The sequence below is a fragment of the Podarcis pityusensis genome (genome assembly GCF_964106645.2).
Source record: "Podarcis pityusensis genome assembly, chromosome: 16".
In the NCBI taxonomy this organism is placed as follows: Eukaryota; Metazoa; Chordata; class Lepidosauria; order Squamata; family Lacertidae; genus Podarcis; species Podarcis pityusensis.
Window position 1 is genome coordinate 8,028,841 of NC_138041.1, and position 20,549 is coordinate 8,049,389.

Sequence of the window (20,549 nt, forward strand, 5' to 3'; positions counted from 1 at the left end):
CATTTTCCCCCTTCCATATATGCTATGATTTTATTTCTTCTACAAAATGTTGAGGCGCATGATCGCTCTGGGCGACCAATCTATGCAAACCTATAAAGAACCTTTATTCTCAGCAAAGATGGAACTCACAGGTGGGGAAACACTTTTGTTTTTTTTAGCTATTAATTTTTAAGGGGATCTTTGCAGGAGTTAATCCTTCATTATCCCTTTGGAGCTGCGCTGTGTTTTCGTACTTTTGCGCTTCCGGACTGCGAGGCTAAAATGTTCAATTCGTGGTTTCTCTTCTGTTTGTTATGCTGGAACTTTTGTGTTGCTGCTGTTAAGAAAAATAACTCTAATAATAAATAATAATAATAATAATAATAATAATAATAGACTGATAAACAAGGGATAAATGGGCTGATAAATCACCGGAAGAGAACCAACTGCGGAGTCAATGAACCTGCAGGCCACAGCAGAGAGAGAAAAGATTTGGGGAGTTGGCAGTGGGAAACAGGTGAGTCTCAGGGAGGGGGCCAGAGACCCACTGAGATGGGTGCTAATATGCACAAGTTTGCCTTCTGGGCTGGTCCCATGGGTTAGCCAAAAGGCGAGGTCCAAGTCCGGTCTGTGGTCAAAGGTGCAACGTGGAGGCAGTCCGTAGCAGCTGAAGCTGGGTGCAGGGCAGGGAGTCGGGTGAAGTCAGGAACAGGTATGCAAGCAGGGAGACAGGGCGGGTCAGGAGCTCAGGCAGGAAAGCAGGACAGGGTTCAGGCAGGAACTGGCGACCAACAATGTTGCTTCCACAACTTGGGACTGGGTCTGGCTGGCTTTTATCTGCCCCGAGGTACAGGGCAGCCCCAATCCTCAGGTGACTCGCCTCTCCTGGCCTGGAGGCGAGCACTCCTCCTGCAGGAACTTAGTTCCCTCCGCCTCTCTGCCCTGAGCCTCTGCAGCTCAGGAGAGGCTGGAGGGTCACCGGACCTAGAGGCAACCTCAGCTTCCTCTGACGGGGCTGAGAGTGGAGCACCTGCAGGCAATGGGTCCTCCATCACCTCAGGAGCCAGAGCAGACTCAGCTGGTGCCTGCACCTGAGGACCCAGCACAGGTGAGGACCCTTCAGGCTCATGCCCCAGCCCTGGTTCAGCTGGTTCTGGAGGCGGGGTGTTATGTACTGAGTTGAATAGGATCCAAAAGGCAGCAGTCTGATTGGTCCTAGAACAATAAGGTCAAGAATGCAGCAATCTGATTGGTCCTAGAACAATGCAGCAGTAGGATTGGTCCGCAGGAGCCATCCAATCCAACTCCAGGTGGAAGTGAATCCGCAACCTGATTGGCCTGCAGGAGAATCCCAGAATTAGCCAATCACATGCGGCCCACTGTGTAAATAACGTACAGTGGTGCCTCGCAAGACGAAATTAATTTGTTCTGCGAGTTTTTTCGTCTTGCGATTTTTTCGTCTTGCGAAGCACGGTGTCGGAAAAGTTTTGGAAAAGCTTCAAAAATCACCAAAAACCTCAAAAAAGGCTACCACACCGCGTTCTATGAGTTGCTCCTCGAAGTCAAGTCGCAACTGTATTAACGGTGTTAAGAAAAAGGAAACAAACTTGCAAAAAACGCAAGATGTTTCCGTCTTGCGAAGCAAGCCCATAGGGAAAATCGTCTTGCGAAGCAGCTCAAAAACCGCAAAACCCTTTCGTCTAGCGAGTTTTTCGTCTTGCGAGGCATTCGTCTTGCGGGGCACCACTGTATATAAAGCAGATATCTTGGGGGAACTTTCATTCCTCACTACAATGAGCTGAATAAAGAGCATGAAATCCACACTCGACTCTGAGTATATTTCACGGGGAATCCTGTGTAGGCTGGGATTCCTCAGGTTCAGCATCCAAATCCCAGGCCATCACACCTTCTCCCTTTGGGATGGGGCCCAGGACAAAGGCACCTAAGGATGGAGGCCAGTCCTCGTCACTGAACCGCTCTCTGAAAAAAAACCCCTGTCCGACCAGGATCAGGAAACGGCGACTCAGCAAAACAGGAAAACGCTGGCTCAGGGGGGCCAAGCTTGCGGCGGTGACCCCTCCCCGTGGACAGAACGCGCCCCTTGACCTCAGCAGCCGGAGTTCGGGCGGGAAGGACGCTCAGCAGGAAAATAACAGGATGTCTCTTGGCCGGGGGCCCAAGAGAGGGTGAAAATTAGTGAAAGGAGCGCAGGCTAAGCCCTGGACACCCTGCCCTTCGCCACCACTGCTTCCGCCTTCAGTTGGGCACAGAAAGTCCTGTCACCTTTTTTCTCCCAGTTGGGAAAGGGCTCCTGTGCCTTGGCTTATTCTTGTGAGTCGGGCCACAGGTCCACCTCGCATAGTGCTGCCTACTCAGGCCGGCAGCAGCGTTCTCTTTTCGCATCGTAGAAGCACAGAATCGAAGGTGTGTACTTTTGTAAACCGATAAAATCTTTAATAAACATATTTTTTTAAAAAAGAGTTGGAAGGCCGACCGAAAGGGTCATCTAGTCCAGGGGTCAACAAACTTTTTCAGCAGGGGGTCGGTCCACTGTCCCTCAGACTTTGTGGGGGGCCGGACTATATTTTTTTGGGGCGGAATGAATGAATTCCTATGCCCCACAAATAACCCAGAGATGCATTTTGAATAAAAGGACACATTCTACTCGTGTAAAAACACACTGATTCCCAGACCGTCCGTGGGCCAGATTGAGAAGGCGATTGGGCTGGATCCGGCCCCCGGGCCTTAGTTTGCCTACCCATGGTCTAGTCCAGGAATTTTGTCCAGGAGTCTGCTTTATCATGGGACATCTAGAAAGGATAATGCGACGCAGCTACACAAGAACACGAGTCATTCCCAAAATATAATTATAAAGGAGCCTCTTGCATAAGTACCTTAAGCATGCTTACAATGAGAGGTGTGAGCTTGAAATATCTTTTGATGCTCTCGTTTCCAAAAGATATCTCTCCACATTCTGCAAATAAAAAATATATTTATATTGATACTATACTACGCTGCACTGAAATGTTTAAATGTTTCTGTGATTGTCCTTGAATCTTCCCAGCCTCTCCTGCCACACCCTTTGAGAAGCACTGCTCTAACACTGACACCATGTTGGCTCTAAAAAAGAACATTTTTGTTGAAATGCAATCATGTGGGAGAATGGGGGACACCTGGGCCTCAGAGGAGCGACGGTACTTAGTATTTTCGGTCCGAATCTCTGTTCTCAAGCAGGGATTCAGCCCAGATCAGTGACACGTACAGAGACACAACAGGGAAGCTCCTTCCCCCGAAGGCGAGTCAGTCTGACGCCCCTCTGCTTGAAGAATCCAGTCGCACCCAAATGCAATATTGGAGAGTGTTATGAGAATTACAAGGTCTAAGATATAAAATATAAACCACTTGTCTGAAATAGTATAGGAGAACAATCGTGGAGCCATTTTGACTCTCCCAAATTGATCTCAAATATTTCTCTGCAAGGGGGAAGGAAATGGGAAAGCCTCCCCATTGCCTCTTTGCTCACAAATCTTGTCTTAAGGGCGTATCTGTGTATGAATAGGGTGAGCCTGTGACCGGGATTCAGGAACTGAGTATTTACCATCACAAAAGAATGGCCAGACTGCCCAAGTAATACAATCAGTGACCATTATCAGGTACCCTGGCAGACAGGTTTTCTGCTGTAGACCGCCTCCTGTGATCTATTTCTGCTGTAGACCGCCTCTTCTGTGATGTATGTATGATGTATTGGGGAGGTGGTCTTGAGCTAGAGGGTGGGCAATTTCGAAAGTCTATATAAGGGCTTGCACACCATTGTTCTGGGTTCCTCCTCCCTCCTGCGTGTGGTGAGTGGGGACCCTGTTGCAACAGTTTAATAAAGATCAGCTGCTTTGCTTCTCAATATTCTCTGCTTGGCCTCTGTTATTTTCTCCTCCCGATAGAGAACTTACATAAGGACTCTATATAGGCTCTTGGGTACCCCATAAGGGAAAAGGAGCAGTTTTTTTTTCTTATAAGAGACAGAATAAATCATGCTACACTTTTCAGGCTGCATCTGGGATTTGCTGTGCCCAGCTGTGGGCACCACATCGAATCGTAGAGTTGGAAGGGGGACCCCAGGGGACATCTAGCCAGACCCCATGCAATGCAGGACTTTAAGGAGGGCACTAGCAAACTGTCCGGAGGGGAAGACCCCAGCGCTCAATAGCCGGGAGAATCGAAGGTTTTAAAGAGAGACATGATGCCTTCAAGTATCTTATGTCTTGTACAGGCTTGTCTCTTGTTGCTCCAGTGACTTGCACCTTCCAAACATCATTCCACTTTAGCAGTTGATGCAATAATACCAATCGTTCCACTTTACTGGGGTGCATTCAGACACGGGGGGGATATTCATAATAATAATTTAGTATTTATACCCCTTCCAACAAAAGATTAAAAATACAGTGGTACCTCGGGCTACAGATGCTTCAGGTTGCAGACTCCGCTAACCCAGAAATAGTACCTCGGGTTAAGAACTTTGCTTCAGGATGAGAACAGAAATCGCGCAGCGGCAGCAGAAGGCTCCATTAGGTAAAGTGGTACCTCAGGTTAAAAACAGTTTCAGGTTAAGAACGGACCTCCGGAATGAATTAAGTTCTTAACCCGAGGTACCACTGTACATTAAAACGTCAGTCATTAAATACTCCCCTAAACAGGGCTGCCTTCAGATGTCTTCTAAAAGTCTGGTAGTTGTTGTCTTTGACATCTGGTGGGAGGGCGTTCCACAGGGCGGGCGCCACTACCGAGAAGGCCCTCTGCCTGGTTTCCTGTAGCTTTGCTTCTCGCAGCGAGGGAACCACCAGAAGGCTCTCGGTGCTGGACCTCAGTGTCTGGACAGAACAATGGGGGTGGAGATGCTCCTTCAGGTATCCTGGGCTGAGGCCGTTTAGGGCTTTAAAGGTCAGCACCAACACTTTGAATTGTGCCCAGAAACATACTGGGAGCCAATGTAGGTCTCTCAAGACCAGTGTTATGTGGTCTCGGCGGCCACTCCCAGTCACCAGTCTAGCTGCCGCATTCTGGATTAGTTGTAGTTTCCGGGTTACCTTCAAAGATAGCCCCACGTAGAGCGCATTGCAGTAGTCCAAGCGGGAGATAACCAGAGCATGCACCACTCTGTCGAGACAGTCTGCGGGCAGGTGGGGTCTCATCCTGCGTACCAGATGGAGCTGGTAAATAGCTGCCCTGGACACAGAATTGACCTGCGCCTCCATGGTCAGCTGTGAGTCCAAAATGACTCCCAGGCTGTGCATCTGGTCCTTCAGGGGCACAGTTGCCCCATTCAGGACCAGGGAGTCCTCCACACCTGCTTACCCCCTGTCCCCCAACAACAGTACTTCTGTCTTGTCAGGATTCAACCTCAATCTGTTAGCCGCCATCCATCCATATTCAAATGTGGGGGATATCGCTAGTGTGGCCCCTCCCGTTTTCTGCTGTTCGTTTCAAACAACAACACAACAACAACACGTCCTTCTGGCCTCCAGACATGTGGGGAAACAGAAAAATTGCAGAGTAAAACGACTGGCGGAAGACAGCCTTCCACAAGATGCGTTCAGAGAAGAGGGACACACACACATACCCGGCACTGACCTTTGGCCCAGGGATAGGTGGTGCAGTTTGCAAGCAAAGGTCTATTTATATCCAGGGAAGACTGGAGAGCTTTGGTTCTTCTTCTGGTTAAAGATAAGCTTTAGAAGAAGCCTGGAGTGTCCTCCACAAGGTTATCAGCTTATTGCTTAAAGTTATCAGATATTGAACCCGAGGCCTTCTGCAAGCAAGGCAGGCGATGTGCCACCAAGCTCCATCCCTTGGTAGGCCACAGGCCTTCGATGGCACAAGACTGCCTGAGATGCTGAAGAGACCCTGCCGGTCAAAGCTCGCAATATGGGGTTAGTTCAGAAGTGGGGACCTGTGCTTCTGTAGATGATGGTCACCTGTTAGTTCCTAGGACCAATGAAGGCTGCCTTATTCCAATTCAGACCTTTGGTCCATCCATCTCAGGGGTCAGCAAACTTTTTCAGCAGGGGGCCGGTCCACTGTCCCTCAGACCTTGTGGGGGGCCGGACTATATGGGGGGGGGGATGAACGAATTCCTATGCCCCACAAATAACCCAGAGATGCATTTTAAATAAAAGCACACATTCTACTCATGTAAAAACACCAGGCAGGCCCCACAAATAACCCAGAGGTGTATTTTTAATAAAAGGACACATTCCACTCATGTAAAAACACACTGATTCACGGATCATCCGCGGGCCGGATTTAGAAGGCGATTGGGCCAGTTCCAGCCCCTGGGCCTTAGTTTGTCTACTCATGATCCAGCTCAATAGTGTACACACTGAGCGGCAGCAACTGTCCAGGGCAGGCTTCCTCAACCTCAGCCCTCCAGATGTTTTTGGCCTACAACTCCCATGATCCCTAGCTAGCAGGACCAGTGGTCAGGGATGATGGGAATTGTAGTCTCAAAACATCTGGAGGGCCGAGGTTAAGGAAGCCTGGCCCAGGGTTTAATACAGGATATTCCCAGCTCTGCCTGGGGATCGAACCCCATACCTTCTGCACTCAAAGCACGTGCTCTTTCACTGAGCTACGGCTCATCTCCCATCTAAGGAACAGGAAGGCCTTGTGAGCCCTTCCTGGCAGCGCCAGCCAACCGTTTTATTGCCGTTCCGGAGGCACCAGCTCTACGTTTCCCTCGGCGGTGAGAAACTCCGGGGAACATTCCTGACGGAACGCAGAGCAGCCCCAGAAATAGCAGCCGCCCTAGACAACAACAAAGACCCACACCAGGCTGAGAAAACAATCTCGAGCAAAAAGGGGGGTGTGGGTGGAAGTGAGCCAGAGCTGGGGGGGGGGGGTAGGGGGAAGGCCAAACAAGCACCTCTGGGATCCCAGCCATTTTGGGTCGCATTCACACAGTGCATTCCAAGAACGCGGCTTCCCCAAAAAAGAGTCCTGGGTACCTTGCCACAGAGCTACAATTCCCAGCACCCTTAAACTACGGTTCCCGGGATCCAGGAGGGTGGAAACGTGTGCTTTTAAATGTGCATTACGTGTTTGGTGTGGATGTGTCCTTTGAAGAAGAAGAAGAGTTTGGATTTGATATCCCGCTTTATCACTACCTGAAGGAGTCTCAAGGCGGCTAACATTCTCCTTTCCCTTCCTCCCCCACAACAAACACTCTGTGAGGTGAGTGGGGCTGAGAGACTTCAAGGAAGTGTGACTGGCCCAAGGTCACCCAGCAGCTGCATGTGGAGGAGCGGGGAAGCGAACCCGGTTCACCAGATTACGAGTCTACTGCTCTTAACCACTACACCACACCGGCTCCCTTTGTTGCAGGGAATCAACCCAAAACAGAAAGGGTCACCCTAGAGGTGAAAAGTCCAGGCCATATCCACACATACCCCCCCCCCAAATCAAGTAAAATAAAAATACTTAACTATAAGGAGAAATATTTGAAATATTCGAAATGGAAATGAGGTCACTTGGAAGATGCTGTGGCAAATTCTAGCAACACAACCTGCAACCCAACTGAGAGATAGGCTCAGTTTCCTGAATAAAAGGGAAGTTTTTAAGCCACTGAGAAGTCTTCTCATCCTTTGTGCTGGCTGGGGCCAATCAGAATGGAAGGAGGGGAGTCGGCCACTGAGGATGGGCTCCCGGGGTCACTTTGGAGAAGGTGCGTGGGGAAAACTCAGGAGCAGTTTGTTCTGCACTCTCCAAAGCTACGTGTTGTCAGGACCAGGTTAGCAATAACTCACACAGTGCCAGGGAAGTTCTCCTCTTATTCAAAGAAACAAAGCAGCTCTGGAGGCCAGGCCTAGTGAGCGCAGCAGCTCTTCCCGGTAGAGTTGCGAGGACTGTGACTTCCCCCAGCTCCCTAAGTCTCCTCCTCCTCCAGTTCCTTCCCAAGCAATCTGAGACTCCAATGCCTTGTCTGCCTGTACTCGGCCCTCTTCATACCTCTCCTGGTCCTGGGAGTCCAGGGGGCAGGAGGAGAGCTGCCCATCGCAGGAGGGGGAGACCTCTTGGATTCTTCGGCAGCCTGCCTCAACTCGGCCTCTTGGCCCCCTCCTCTCCAGCCTCTGCTTCTGCCTCCGATTCTGGACTGCTCTCTGCCACGGACTCTCCCTGCTCACTAAAGCCTGTTGCCTCTTCAGATTCCAACACCTCCTCCTCCCGGTCTTCTCCCTTTTCTCCCTCTAACCACTCCTTGTCGTTCCACCGCCACTCCCCTGGCTCTGAGCACTGAGATACCACTTTGACCCTCCCGGCTTCCAAAGAATCCTGGGAGCTATAGTTTGCTAAGGATGCTCAAACACTGGTAGCAATGAACACTGGCAGTGTAAATTACAGGAATATGCAGAAATGGCGCAATTGACTAACAGTTTGAGAGGTAATACAAGACAAGTGTTTGTTCAAAAACGGAATAAATATAAGAGATATCTACGAAACCATAACAGTGGTATAATGTCTATGGAAGAATTTGACTGACCCTCGTCTAAAGTAGCCCATAAGAAACAAGACAAAAGGTACGAATTGTTGTAAGAATGTATTAGAAAATATAGAAAGTGTCAGCTAATAATGATAGGTACATTCATCATCAGAAAAAGAGTATGCACCGGGAAATGATAGGAAGTCTATTCTCATTTATTTTAATTTATGCTAGTAAAAAGATTGGGGGGGGGGGAGAGACAGCATAAATCTTTTGTAAACATATAGAAAACTATTCGTATATGGTTTTTGTTTATACGGTTCTGTTTATATTTTTGTTCATTCAAGAATGTGTACATTATCTATGTTATATACAAATTTCAATAAAGTATTGTTTTTAAAAAGAGAGAGGGGGAGAGAGAGTTATTGGGAGACACTGTCTTCCCTCGCAAAGCTACCAAAGTTTTACAGCCAATCCCCCGCTTCCCAGGGAACTCTGTACATGGTAGAGGTCTCAGGTCTGACATATTTGAATGGGCTGCACCCCTGTGGCTGGGAGATCCTGTTTTCTTCCTTTTTCCGGCCACATTCGCTTCTCCATCCATTTGCAACTTAACAAGGAGGCACAGAAGGAAAACCAGAACCAGGCTTCTTATTGCAAATTGCAACAACCACCGATCTGAGTATCAGGAAGACCCGGCTTACGTTCTCTCTGCTATGCCTCTTGTGTGAGAGAGACAGCCCATTGTTTGAAGGCAGCTGCCATGCCCCCTCTTAAATCTTCTCTTCTGCAGGCTAAACATACCCAGTTCTTTTCAAAAAATGTCACACACACACACCAGACCTGCTGGATCTAGCCCTGCGTCCTGTTCTCACAGTGGCCGACCAGATGCAGCCCGCTAGCAGGAATTAACTGCAAGCGTAAATGTGCATCTGGTATAGCCATTCTTTGCAGGACAGCAGACGTTTCCAGACAACCTCTTTATGTAGCAATCGCCTTCATTTCTGAGCAGGGCGATGGGATGAGCTCAGCTTTCAAAGGAGGTTTCATTCTGATTTGTTGGCAGGGAGGTGAGGTGAGGTTGCCTCAAAGCAAGTTTATATCCCACACTTTCTAGCGCAGCTTCCCCATCGCTCCTCTTATGGCAAAAAGCCCAATAACTAAAGAGGAAGAATCTCTGCAGCGCAAGACCTCCCAATCAACTGCGAATAAGAGGCATTGTGACAGGAACAGTGCTAGAAACTCATATTTATAAGCTAGGCACCAAAGGCTCCCATTTTGGGGCAAGACGGTTCTTGCTTGGACTACTGCAATGCGCTCTATGTGGGGATACCTTTGAAGGTGACCCGGAAACTACAACTAATCCAGAATGTGGCAGCCAATAAAGCGAGATGAGCGCCGCAACCCCAGAGTCAGCCACAACTGGACCTAACGGTCAGGGGTCCCTTTACCTTTACCTTTAGGTCCAGTCGTGGACGACTCTGGGGTTGTGCACTCATCTCGCTTTACTGGCTGAGGGAGCTGGCATTTGTCCGCAGACAGTTTTCTGGGTCATGTGGGCAGCATGACTAAGCCGCTTCTGGCGAACCAGAGCAGTGCACAGAAACGCCGTTTACCTTCCCGCCAGAGCGGTACCTATTTATCTACTTGCACTTGGACGTGCTTTCGAACAGCTAGGTTGGCAGGAGCAGGGACTGAACAACGGGAGCTCACCCCATCGCGGGGATTTGAACCACCGACCTTCCGATTGGCAAGCCCTAGGCTCTGTGGTTTAAACCACAGCGCCACCCGCGTCCCTTTGACTACCAACCTAGATGACTTTAAAAGAGCTGTAGGCAAATTCATGGCGGCTGAGGGCTATGGATGGCTGGTAGCCAGGCCGGCTGTGCTCTCCCTCCGCAGTTGGGGGCAATAATGCTTCTGAATACCAGTTGCTGGAAACCTCCGGAGGGGAGAGGGGTCCTGTGTTCGAGTCCTGTTGTGGGTTCCTATTGGGGCACCTGGCTGGCCACTGTGATGAGAGGACGCCGGACTGGACGGGTCATTGGCCTAATCCAGCAGCCTCTTCTTATGTCCTGGATTTAGAATCATGGAATTGTCGAGGGACCCCTGAGGGTCATCAAGTCCAACCCGCAGCAGTGCACGAATCTTTGGCTCGAACCCACGACCATGGAAATAGGAGTCTTATGCTCTGCTAACTGAGCTATGCCAGGATTGGAGGGGGAAAGGGCGTGGGATATACCATATTTTTCGCTCTATAAGACGCACTTTCCCCCTCCTAAAAAGTAAGGGGAAATGTGTGTTTGTTTTATGGAGCGAATGCAGGCGGGAGGCTCTGTTCAGCGCTCCCTTTAAAGAGCCCCGTGGTGCGTGTGTGCAGCTCTTGGGGGCTGCCCTTCTCCCTCCTCGGGGAAAACCCTCCAAGAGCCGCACACATACTCTGCATGCTCTTTAAAGGGAGTGCGGCTCTTGGGGGAGCCTTCATCCCGCTGTCCGGAAGAGGCTGCGCGCGGCTATCCCAGAAGCCAGAACAGCAAGAGGCTATCCCAGAAGCCAGATCTGGGATTCAGAATTTTTTTTTCTTGTTTCCCCCTCCAAAAACCAGGTGCATCTTATGGTCTGGTGCGTCTTATAGAGCGAAAAATACAGTAAATGCAAAGGTGCCAGGGCAAATGAAGCCCACCCACCCCCAATCTGGGAGAGGAGGGAGAAGTCAGACAGCCAGAGCCAAGCACAGGGTCAGGTTTACTCCCTCCACAGCTCTCCTGCCTTGGCCAGAATCCCTGACCCTCCTGCTATGGGGCAGCCCCACTCCACCCGCCACCTTTGACAGGAAAAGTAAGATAGCAGAGCCAAGCTCTTCCGCGAACAAGGCCCCTTTCGAAACCCCAAACGCCTTCCAAAACCCACACCCCGCTGCGGAGACGTCCCTGTTCCTCTCCCAGCTGTTATCAGGCGTGCTGCGGTTAACACCCATCTGAGGTCGGGACCCCGTTGCTATTAAAACTCCGCTCTGGCAACCGGGGCAGGCGGACGGCAGGGGCGAGGGGTGGTGGTGGAAAGAGCCTCTTCCCCCACGGTTCTCAAAATCTGCCAACCTTTTTAAAAAAATTAACTTTCACCCATGGCAGGGATCATCAGTCATGCGATTCAGCGCAACGCCCCAAGGTCTTAAAAGTTGAGGCACAGCCCTTTAGCGAACGCCCACCGTGGCTTTGGGACGGGAGGCTAAGAAGCAGGTCTCCAGAACACGTGCAGAGTGCTCGTTTGGGGCCAGGTTGCAGAGGTGCTTTGCAGGCAGCGCTCTAGCACTTCAGTTTTTATGTAATTTTTTAGCTGGAAAAGCCCAGCACGTCCCTTTGGATCGATAGAACATAGCCAGCTGCGGATTATAGGGGCAGAAAAAAAAAGTTTAAAGTTTTTAATATATGTGTAACAACAGCAGCTTGGATTCTTTATGCGCAGAAATGGAAGGAGGAAGTTGCCACTAAAGAAGAACTAATAAGCAAGATAACGGGCTATGCGGAATTAGCAAAATCAACAGCAAAATTAAGAGACTCCATTGATGAGTGTTTTGTGGAAGAATGGATGTTTTCCCCCACCAGACTGCTAAGATACTACAGCACGATGAATTTGCGAGGATTTGAACTACGAGCAACAGAAGCCACTAGATTATAGAATGGTGGTTATGATTTAATAGTCTTTTACAGGGTTCAGCAGCAGAGGGAAAACAACAACTCCATGGAAAGCGTGGTGGGAAGTCGACAAAAATAAAAGGGAAAAAATGCAGTTGTGTATTGGACTGTATATGTTTAAAATGTTGAAATTTAGTAAAATACAATGGGGGGGGAATATATACCGTGGTACCTCAGGTTACATCCGCTTCAGGTTACAGACTCCGCTAACCCAGAAATAGCGCTTCAGGTTAAGAACTTTGCTTCAGGATGAGAACAGAAATCGTGCTATGGCGGCGCAGCAGCAGCGGGAGGCCCCATTAACTAAAGTGGTGCTTCAGGTTAAGAACAGTTTCAGGTTAAGTACGGACCTCCAGAATGAATTAAGTACTTAACCTGAGGTACCACTGTATAAAGAACATAGCTAGCTGCCTTATATTGAGTCAGACCCATGGTCTATCTAGCTCAGTATTGCCTGCACTGGCCGGCAGCAGCTCTCTGGTGTTTCAGGCAAAGAGTCTTATCACCCACCTATAACTCTTCCCCTACTTAAGTAAGATTCTAGTCCTCATGGTGTTGGATAAAAAGTCTGCTTTCAAGAGCAACTTGGAAGCTGCCTACCAGAAGTCAGATCTAAGCAAGTATACACTGGCAGGCAAGTGAGTCTTTGCAGTTTCTGGTGCAGAAGTCGGAAGCCGAACCCAGGACCTTCTGCAGGTATCTAGGTCCTCTGGCGCTGAGCCACACAAACCGACTGGACATATCTAAATACAGTGGTACCTCAGGTTACATACGCTTCAGGTTACATACGCTTCAGGTTACAGACTCCACTAACCCAGAAATAGTACCTCGGGTTAAGAACTTTGCTTCAGGATGAGAACAGAAATCGTGCAGCGGCAGCGGGAGGCCCCATTAGCTAAAGTGGTGCTTCAGGTTAAGAACAGTTTCAGATTAAGAACGGACCTCCAGAACGAATTAAGTACTTAACCCGAGGTACCACTGTATAAACACATCTCTAAGCAGCTTGCACGATCCCTTTCTCTGCCCTCTTTTTATAACCAAAGGATAATTTAAAAAAAAAGCAGGTTACCATCGAGCATAGCAGTGACATCCCTGAGCTATGAGCTATGGTTCAAATCTGACCTTGGCTGCAACTTCACTCACGCAGCCCCGTTCAGCTGCCCACCCCCCTTGCTGCAAAACGGGGATGAAACTAAGCAGCGCTGGCCTACCTTCCAGGGTCGTTGTGAAGGAGTGCAGAGCATGTATACACAAAACATTCCATGGGGCTGCAGCGAAGTGGATTTTATGGCCTCTCCCCCATCCCCACTGCAGGGATAAATAAGAACAAGGGTCTGCCGTTCAGGGTTCTTGCACAACAACAACAACAATAACAACAACAACAATTTATTATTTCTACCCTGCTCATCTGGCTGGGTTTCGCCAGCCGTTACCGAAAAGAGACATGAACCACGGTATACGTGAGATTTAAGTGAATTATTTGGGTGAGACTGTGTGTGTTTTGCAGTGAAATACCTCAGTCTCTCCCACTTCAACTCATGGGCTGCAATGCTCTTCCTCTCATGTGAAGATAAATTTGTTAACACGCACGGTTTGCTGTTTTTCGGCATGTACGAACTTACAAAAACACCTTGTCCTTGGACCGGCAACTGAGCTAAACACACAGTGAGCCGTGAGCTGTTCCCTCACCCCGGACCCAAAATACTCTCACCTATTTATTCCACGGCTCGACACTCCCATGCAGTTGCAGAAACGCACAAACACACACACTCCCAATGCGGAAAAGCACACAGAGGTCAGAGCCAAGCTGGCCCTCCAATCTGCAGGCCGTGGGCTCCTGGATTTGTGCGTCCAGCTGCTTAACAGGAAAGGAAGATCCAGACCCGTCACAAAAGGAAAAGCGAGGCTTCATTAAGAGCAGCGAGCTCAGATCCCCCCCAAAAACGAGAACAGAAACATCAACAAATGACGGCGGGGCTGGAAATATCCGCAGGTTCGCCAGACAAAAAGCATGTGCACCATGCAGGTTTAACTTACGGAACTCACCGCCACAATATGTCTGTGCGTATATAACTAACTAGGCACATTCTGGGAGGAGATCTAATTGCAGAGATCGGGCAGGGTCACCTCAAAGTGAACCTCGAAGCAGCCTACCTCTGATTATAATCAGGGTTTTTTTCAAGGAGGGAGTGTGTGGAGGTGCCCCCTTCGTCCCCCGACCATGAGCCTCTTGGACGCAACAGGGTTCTTGCCCAAACGGCAGCTAATCGGCAAACATTCCCTGCAAACACTTAGATGTGCAGATCCACGGAGGGCAGTTCCCACCTCCATCCATCACCCTGCATAGCTAAGTGTGGACTCCAGATAAAGCCTCAATTTTCAGGGGCAGTCTACCTTTGAATACAAAAGAGGCTCAGATGACAGAGGAGGCTGTTGGCCGAAAGAGGAGCGTGTCCCCAAAGTCGGATTCTGTTTAGGGAAAAGAACGACCTCACAAATACCATAGCAGATGCATCTTATAGGGGTCAGCGTTCTTGAAATGGAATCATACCAGCATGCTAAACATGCACACATTTAAGAGGCAGGGAGAGGCTGTTTTCTTCCGAGAAAAATCCTTCCTTGCTTACCTCCTGCAGTGGGACAGCAGGAGACCCCCGTGGGAGGCCGGATTAATTACTCTGCTTGGGGACAGAGGAAAACACTTTATACCGAGCCAGGCTGCCGGGGAAGGGATGTGGCTCAGGGACAAAGCTTCTCCCTTGCATGCCGAAGGTTCCAGGTTCAATCCCCGCCATCGCCAACCCGGGCTGGGAGAGATTCCCTGCCTGAGAGTTGCTGCCAGCCAGTGTAGGGATTACAGAGAGCTAGGTGCAGCAGCAATCTGAGTCCAATAAAAGGCTCCTTTAAGAACATAAGGATCAGGGCAAAGGGGCCCATCGAGTCCAGCGCCCTGTTTCCACAGCCGCCACCCAAATGCCTGTAGGAAGCCTGAGCAGGATTTAAACACAAGAGCAGTCTCCCAAATGAGGCTTCCAGCCACTGGCTTTCAGAAGCGTAATTGCTTCTAACCAGAGCATAGCCATCGTGGCTAATAGCCCTTCTGCTTTGTGGATTTGCCCAAACCTCTTTGATGCCCATCGCTGTCTCCTGCAGAAAGGAGTTCCACAGTTTAACGACTTTATTTTACCTGCCCTGAATCTTCTGATTCCTGGAGGCGATGTGGGAATTGAACCCACGACCGTCTGTATGCAAGGGGAAAGGCCCTGCCACTGAGCTATGCAGGTCTCCCCTTGCTGAACCTCAGCTATTCCACCACCCGACAGGACGCCAGCCCAGGCTTATGAAGAAAGAGCGAGCGTGTCTGCTTCAAAATAAAGAAACAACCACAGGGGAAGTTCAGTTCCACCCCCACCCAGCTAGCCAAGGATTGGGGAAAGGATCTGTGCAGTGGATTCCGCCAAAATAAGCCGGTGCACTGGAGCAGCAGAGTCCCTGAGCCTACCTCACAGAGCTGTTGTGCAAGGATAATGTGGAGTATGGGTTTTGCAAGCGGCTCCAAGCTCCTTGAAGGAGGCTGGGATTTTATGAAATGTACAAAGGGAACCCTAAATTGTTTAACTTGGAGGTGGTGGGGGTTGACGGTAGGAAATCCAGCAGGGAAAACAAGTGTTTAAAATTGGCTCGGTTGAAGTTGGCTCAGTTCTGCCAACGCTGTCCCTGAATTCTCACCCTGTTTGCCTCAGGGTGAGAATTCTTGCCCAGGAAGGGAGAAAGGGAGATTGAATAGGGAAATCTGGGGTGGAAAATCAGTGGGGCTGAGGTGGGCAAGGAGTTTTGTTTTGTTGATGGGGATCTGTAGTGGCAAAAAATGATTTACTTGAGGGGGGGGCACTTGCTAAAGTAGGGAGGAGATAATGGCAAACCCATTTCTAAACAGGAACGTGCCCCCTAAGGAGCTGGGCTCCCAGCAGCTGTGAACATTCTCAGTCTCTGCACATGCCCAGAGGTACTCATTTTGGGTACTCCTGAGGAAAAGGCTCTGCAGTCCAACTCTCAACCAAGGGAGCAGAGCGTCCGGGACACAGAGGCACCCAGAGCTTCACCCAAGATTTTGGGCTCCCCTCAGAACAGACCGAAAAGAGGGCATGCGGAGATTTCTTCGGTCACTACATTCCCACCTGCCCAAGGAAGGAGCTTGAGGCGGCGCATGGCGTTCTGCCCCCTCCCCATTCTGCCCGGACAACAACCCTGAGAGGTAGGCCAGACTGAGACCGAGCAACTGGCCCACCCGGCGGGATTCGAACCCAGTCCCCGCACTCTAACCACTCCACCATACTGTCAAGGAACCTCTTTGCCTTCTGAGGTGGACGCAATGCGCCAGGTGAGTCCTACAGGTACGAAAATCAAATCTCAGGTGAGGAACAAGGATATAGCCGAGAGACTCTGTACTTACTCCTGGCTTTTCGCCTGATGTCTCGTATCAGCGCGGTGTAGTTTGCCCCCAGGAAAGGAATGTCCTCCATCGTCATGTTCATCAAGGCTGGCAGCCTGAGGTACAGACCCTCCACGGCAAAGAAACAGGGGCGGTCGTCGTTTTTGTTGTCCCAGTAGAGGAGCATGGCATGGCGCGTCCAGTTGAAGTGCTGGTTGAGGTAGGCCGCAAACTCGCCCAGCTTGCCGTGGCTCGGCCCGGTGCGGGTGGTCAAGGCGTACTCGCTGGCCTTGTTGGCAAAGCCCACAGCCTCGGCCCCGGCGGTCACCAGAGGCAGCCCCCAGTGCCGGGTGAAGCGGGCCACAGGAGCCGCCGTGTAGACGCAGCCGGGCCCCACAAACAGGTCCGGGTTGGCGCTCATCTGAAGGTCCACGGCCGACATGGGCGCCAGGATGTCCGAGCAGACGCCGTGGTCGTCCTCGCTGGTGCCGAAGACCAGCTGGACGGTGTAGCCGGGCAGCAGGTCCGGCCGAGCGTTGACCTTGCGGACGGCGAGCCGTATGGCGGGCGCCACCCGTGGCCAGGCCCAGGGGTACGTGGTGTTGCGCTCTGGAAGCACCACGGCGATGGTCAAGTTGGCTGCGCCGGCCGGGCCCAGCTGGCAGAGGGCCACTAGGATCCACCACACAAACGCCGGGCCGTGGGGCGCCGCCGCTTTCAGCGGGGTCCCCGGGCAGAGCCACGGCCCACAAAGGGCCACCCTGCTGCCGCCACGACGCCAGGCCTTCATTCCCTGGCCTCGCCCTGGGTGCCACCCCGATGCCCCCAGCTTCCTCACCCCTTCAGAACCCAACTGATGCCCAAAACTCCGCAGCAGGTGGCACAGGGTGTGGTGTGCTAAAGCCTGCCAATCTCTCAAGGGTGCCCGCTTATGCCCACCGTGCCAGCTCCCTGCATTTTGACGCTTGACCCCTTCCCTTCCGCCTCTCTGCAAACTCTTCTCCTCTCAAGCCGTGCAAAAGAACCACCAAAACACAACCCACCCCACGGCTGTCCTCTGCCAATCTCTGGTCCCCAAGAAGTTGTGCTGAGTTTCGCTGAGCTCGTCTGCCTGGCGTAGGGGGTCCTGCCCCGAGTTCGCGTCCGCCTCTGCCCGCGCTGCCTGCCGCCTTCCTTGCCGTAACTCAGCCTGGAGTGAAGAGAGAGAGAGGAGCAGAGGTTTATCTAACTGCAGGGTCCAGAGTTGCTTCTTTCCTTCTTCTTCTCTTCATTCAATGACAGGGCTGCTGCGATCATCAGCACCACCGACAAGGCGCCTTAACTCCTTCCTGCCCGCGACTCACCCCCCTCTCCTTCCCATTAAAAGCAGGAACATGGGATTTTCCAAACAAAGATCGCCCAGCAAAGGACCCACGACGACGGGTTGCGGGATTTCAAGTCCGGACATCGCAGCCGTCACCGCCAATATTTATATGCCGCTTAATATGCAGAGTCCCCGAGCGGTTTAACCTAAAGTGGGGGAATTAAAGGAAGGGAGACGTACCTGCGAGTCGGGAATGCAAAGAAATACGTCAGTGGCAGCTCAGCTAAATATCAAGGAACAATAAAGCAGCCTGAGAGAGGAGAGCCGAGATTTTTTAATCCTCTCCTCTTGTTATTATTAGCCATCCTCTTTTAAATTAATTGCCATAATTTTTAGATTGTTTTAGTTAGTTTTTTTAATGTCACTATATCCTGAAATGTTTTAATCTGCTTGCCCCTTAGGGTTTCTCTTTTTAACTGCACGTTTTGTTTATTCGTTTCGTAAAAAGTTATATACCACTCGGCAGTGGGGGAAACTTCCGAGTGGTTTGCAAAAGGAATAAAACAGTAAAATCATTGGGGATTAAAAACAACTATTAAAAAACACACACGTACCAAAAAAAATTGAGTCTAGGTTTGCCATCCTGGGCTCCATGGGTAGGAAGGTGCGGATGTAAATTCAATAATAAATAGAGTAATAACAAGAGTTACTGTTGTTCTTGTAATTAATAATAATTCTTCTAGTAGCAGTATTTTAACTTAGGACGAATCAAAGAACACTATGATTGTTATTAGCACTGCAAATGAGTGCCAGGCGCTGTGTAATTTTGAAGAAGAAAAATCTTGCCAGCGGCATCAAGCAGTTTGCAGTTTTATTTTACCGAGTCGGATCTCACATCTACAGGTTTTTATCTGCTGTTCCACCAAATAGCTCAAGGCTGCCTATGTGATTTCTCTCCCCCATTCTTTTTTCTTTTGGCTTCACAAGAACCCCGGCGAGGGTTCGAGCCCCACGCTGGGCAAAAGATCCCTGCAGTGCACAGGGTTGGACTAGATGACCCTCGGGGTGTCTTCCAGTTCTATGATTCTTCACAACAATCCTGTGAAGTAAGTTAGGAGAGAGAGAGAGAGAGAGAGAGACTGGCCAAAGGTCACACACAGAGTGCTTCATGGTGGAGTACAGGATTTGAACCCTAGCCTTTTCCGGGTCCTAGTCTAAGCACTACACCCCCACAGCCTCTCTATGTAAAACACAACATTTCTTTCTCTCTCTCCCCCCCCACTTTTATATATAAATTTTTATTAGTTTTTTAACATATCATTTTCAACAATAATTAAACATACTTTTATATCTTATACAATTTTTTGACTTCCATCAGTCATATCTGAAAATTTCCCAATCTATTCACTTAATTTGCATTTCTTACTCTACTACATTTAAATCTCACAACTAATGTCTCTATTCTTTCTCTATTTTGCAATATTTCATATATTTCTCCTTACAAAACTTCTTGGAGTCCTACTAGCGTAATTTGTTGATTACAGTTGCTCTTCAAATAGTTCGTATATTTCTTCCAATCTTCTGTAAATCTCTGGTCCTGCAGGTTTCGAATCCTTCCCGTCATTTTATCCAATTCTGCGTAAAACATGACATTTCAGAGCCTTCTGTGCAAAGGTAATGGTCACACCCATTGACCCACCTAAGAGGTGCGGCCCCCGGAAAGCTGCCTAGGAGAGGATTTGGCCCTCAGGCTGGGAAAAGTTTCCCACTCCAGGACTGGGTGAAATCCTGACTCTCAACTTCAGAGGGCTGCGCGGCTAGGCACTGTTATCAGGGGAAGTTAAGTTGTGGCAAACTGACTTTACCTCTGAGTAAACATGGCAAGGAATGCCTCCAAGCCGAACACACTGATCAGAGAGATAAGTCACAAACCGAGTGACCTCCTTGACCTTCCACTTTTGCAGAGCACCCTGGAGGCATCCAGGGAATTTTAGCGTTGGAAGGGCGCGCGCCAGGCGTCATCTCATCCTCCTAAACTACAGTTCGCAAGGTTCTTCAGAGGAAGTTGTGGGCATGACCTTCTTCTTCTTCGGCGATGCCTCGTAGCCGAGTAAGATTGTCTTCCGTAAACACGGTTTTAACAATGAGTCCGTAAGGGACTGTGGAGGCCAGGCATACGCAAACTCGGCCCGCCAGATGTTTTGGGACTACAACTCCCATCACCCCTAGCTAACAGGACCAGTGGTCAGGGTGATGGGAACTGTAGTCCCAAAACATGTGGAGGGCCGAGTTTGCCTATGCCTGGTGGAGGCCAATTCTGGACCCACACATCCTTCCACAGAAACATTGGTTTCTGGCCAGGAGTTGATCATGGTGTGGATTTGCCAACCGTGCCTTCCTCTTAGCACGTTTCTCCCTTGCGTCCTGAGTTCAAGCGTCTTCAAAGCCCACAACACCTTTGGTAAAGGCTGTTCTCCAACTGGAGGGCTCACAGGCCAGTGTTTCCCAGTTGTCTGTGTTTATATTACATTTTTTGAGAGAGTCTTTAAACCTCTTTTGTTGACCACCAGCATTACACTTTCCATTTTTAAGTTCGGAATAGAGTTGTTGCTTTGGAAGATGATAATCAGGCATGACCAACACCTCGATAAACACTACCTTGATGTCTGG

General features: G+C 49.9%; 1 protein-coding gene across 1 annotated transcript in view; it reads right to left on the reverse strand.

Annotated features, from left to right (window-relative positions):
* The window catches only part of NPR1 (natriuretic peptide receptor 1), a 61,868-nt gene extending 43,985 nt beyond the window's left edge, over positions 1–17,883 (reverse strand). Inside the window, exon 1 of the mRNA XM_080984548.1 lies at positions 16,598–17,883. Coding sequence (XP_080840674.1) covers positions 16,598–17,366 — 769 coding nt within the window. The 5' untranslated portion in view covers positions 17,367–17,883. The remainder of the gene's footprint in view (positions 1–16,597) is intronic.
* Between the last annotated feature and the right edge of the window lie 2,666 nt (positions 17,884–20,549).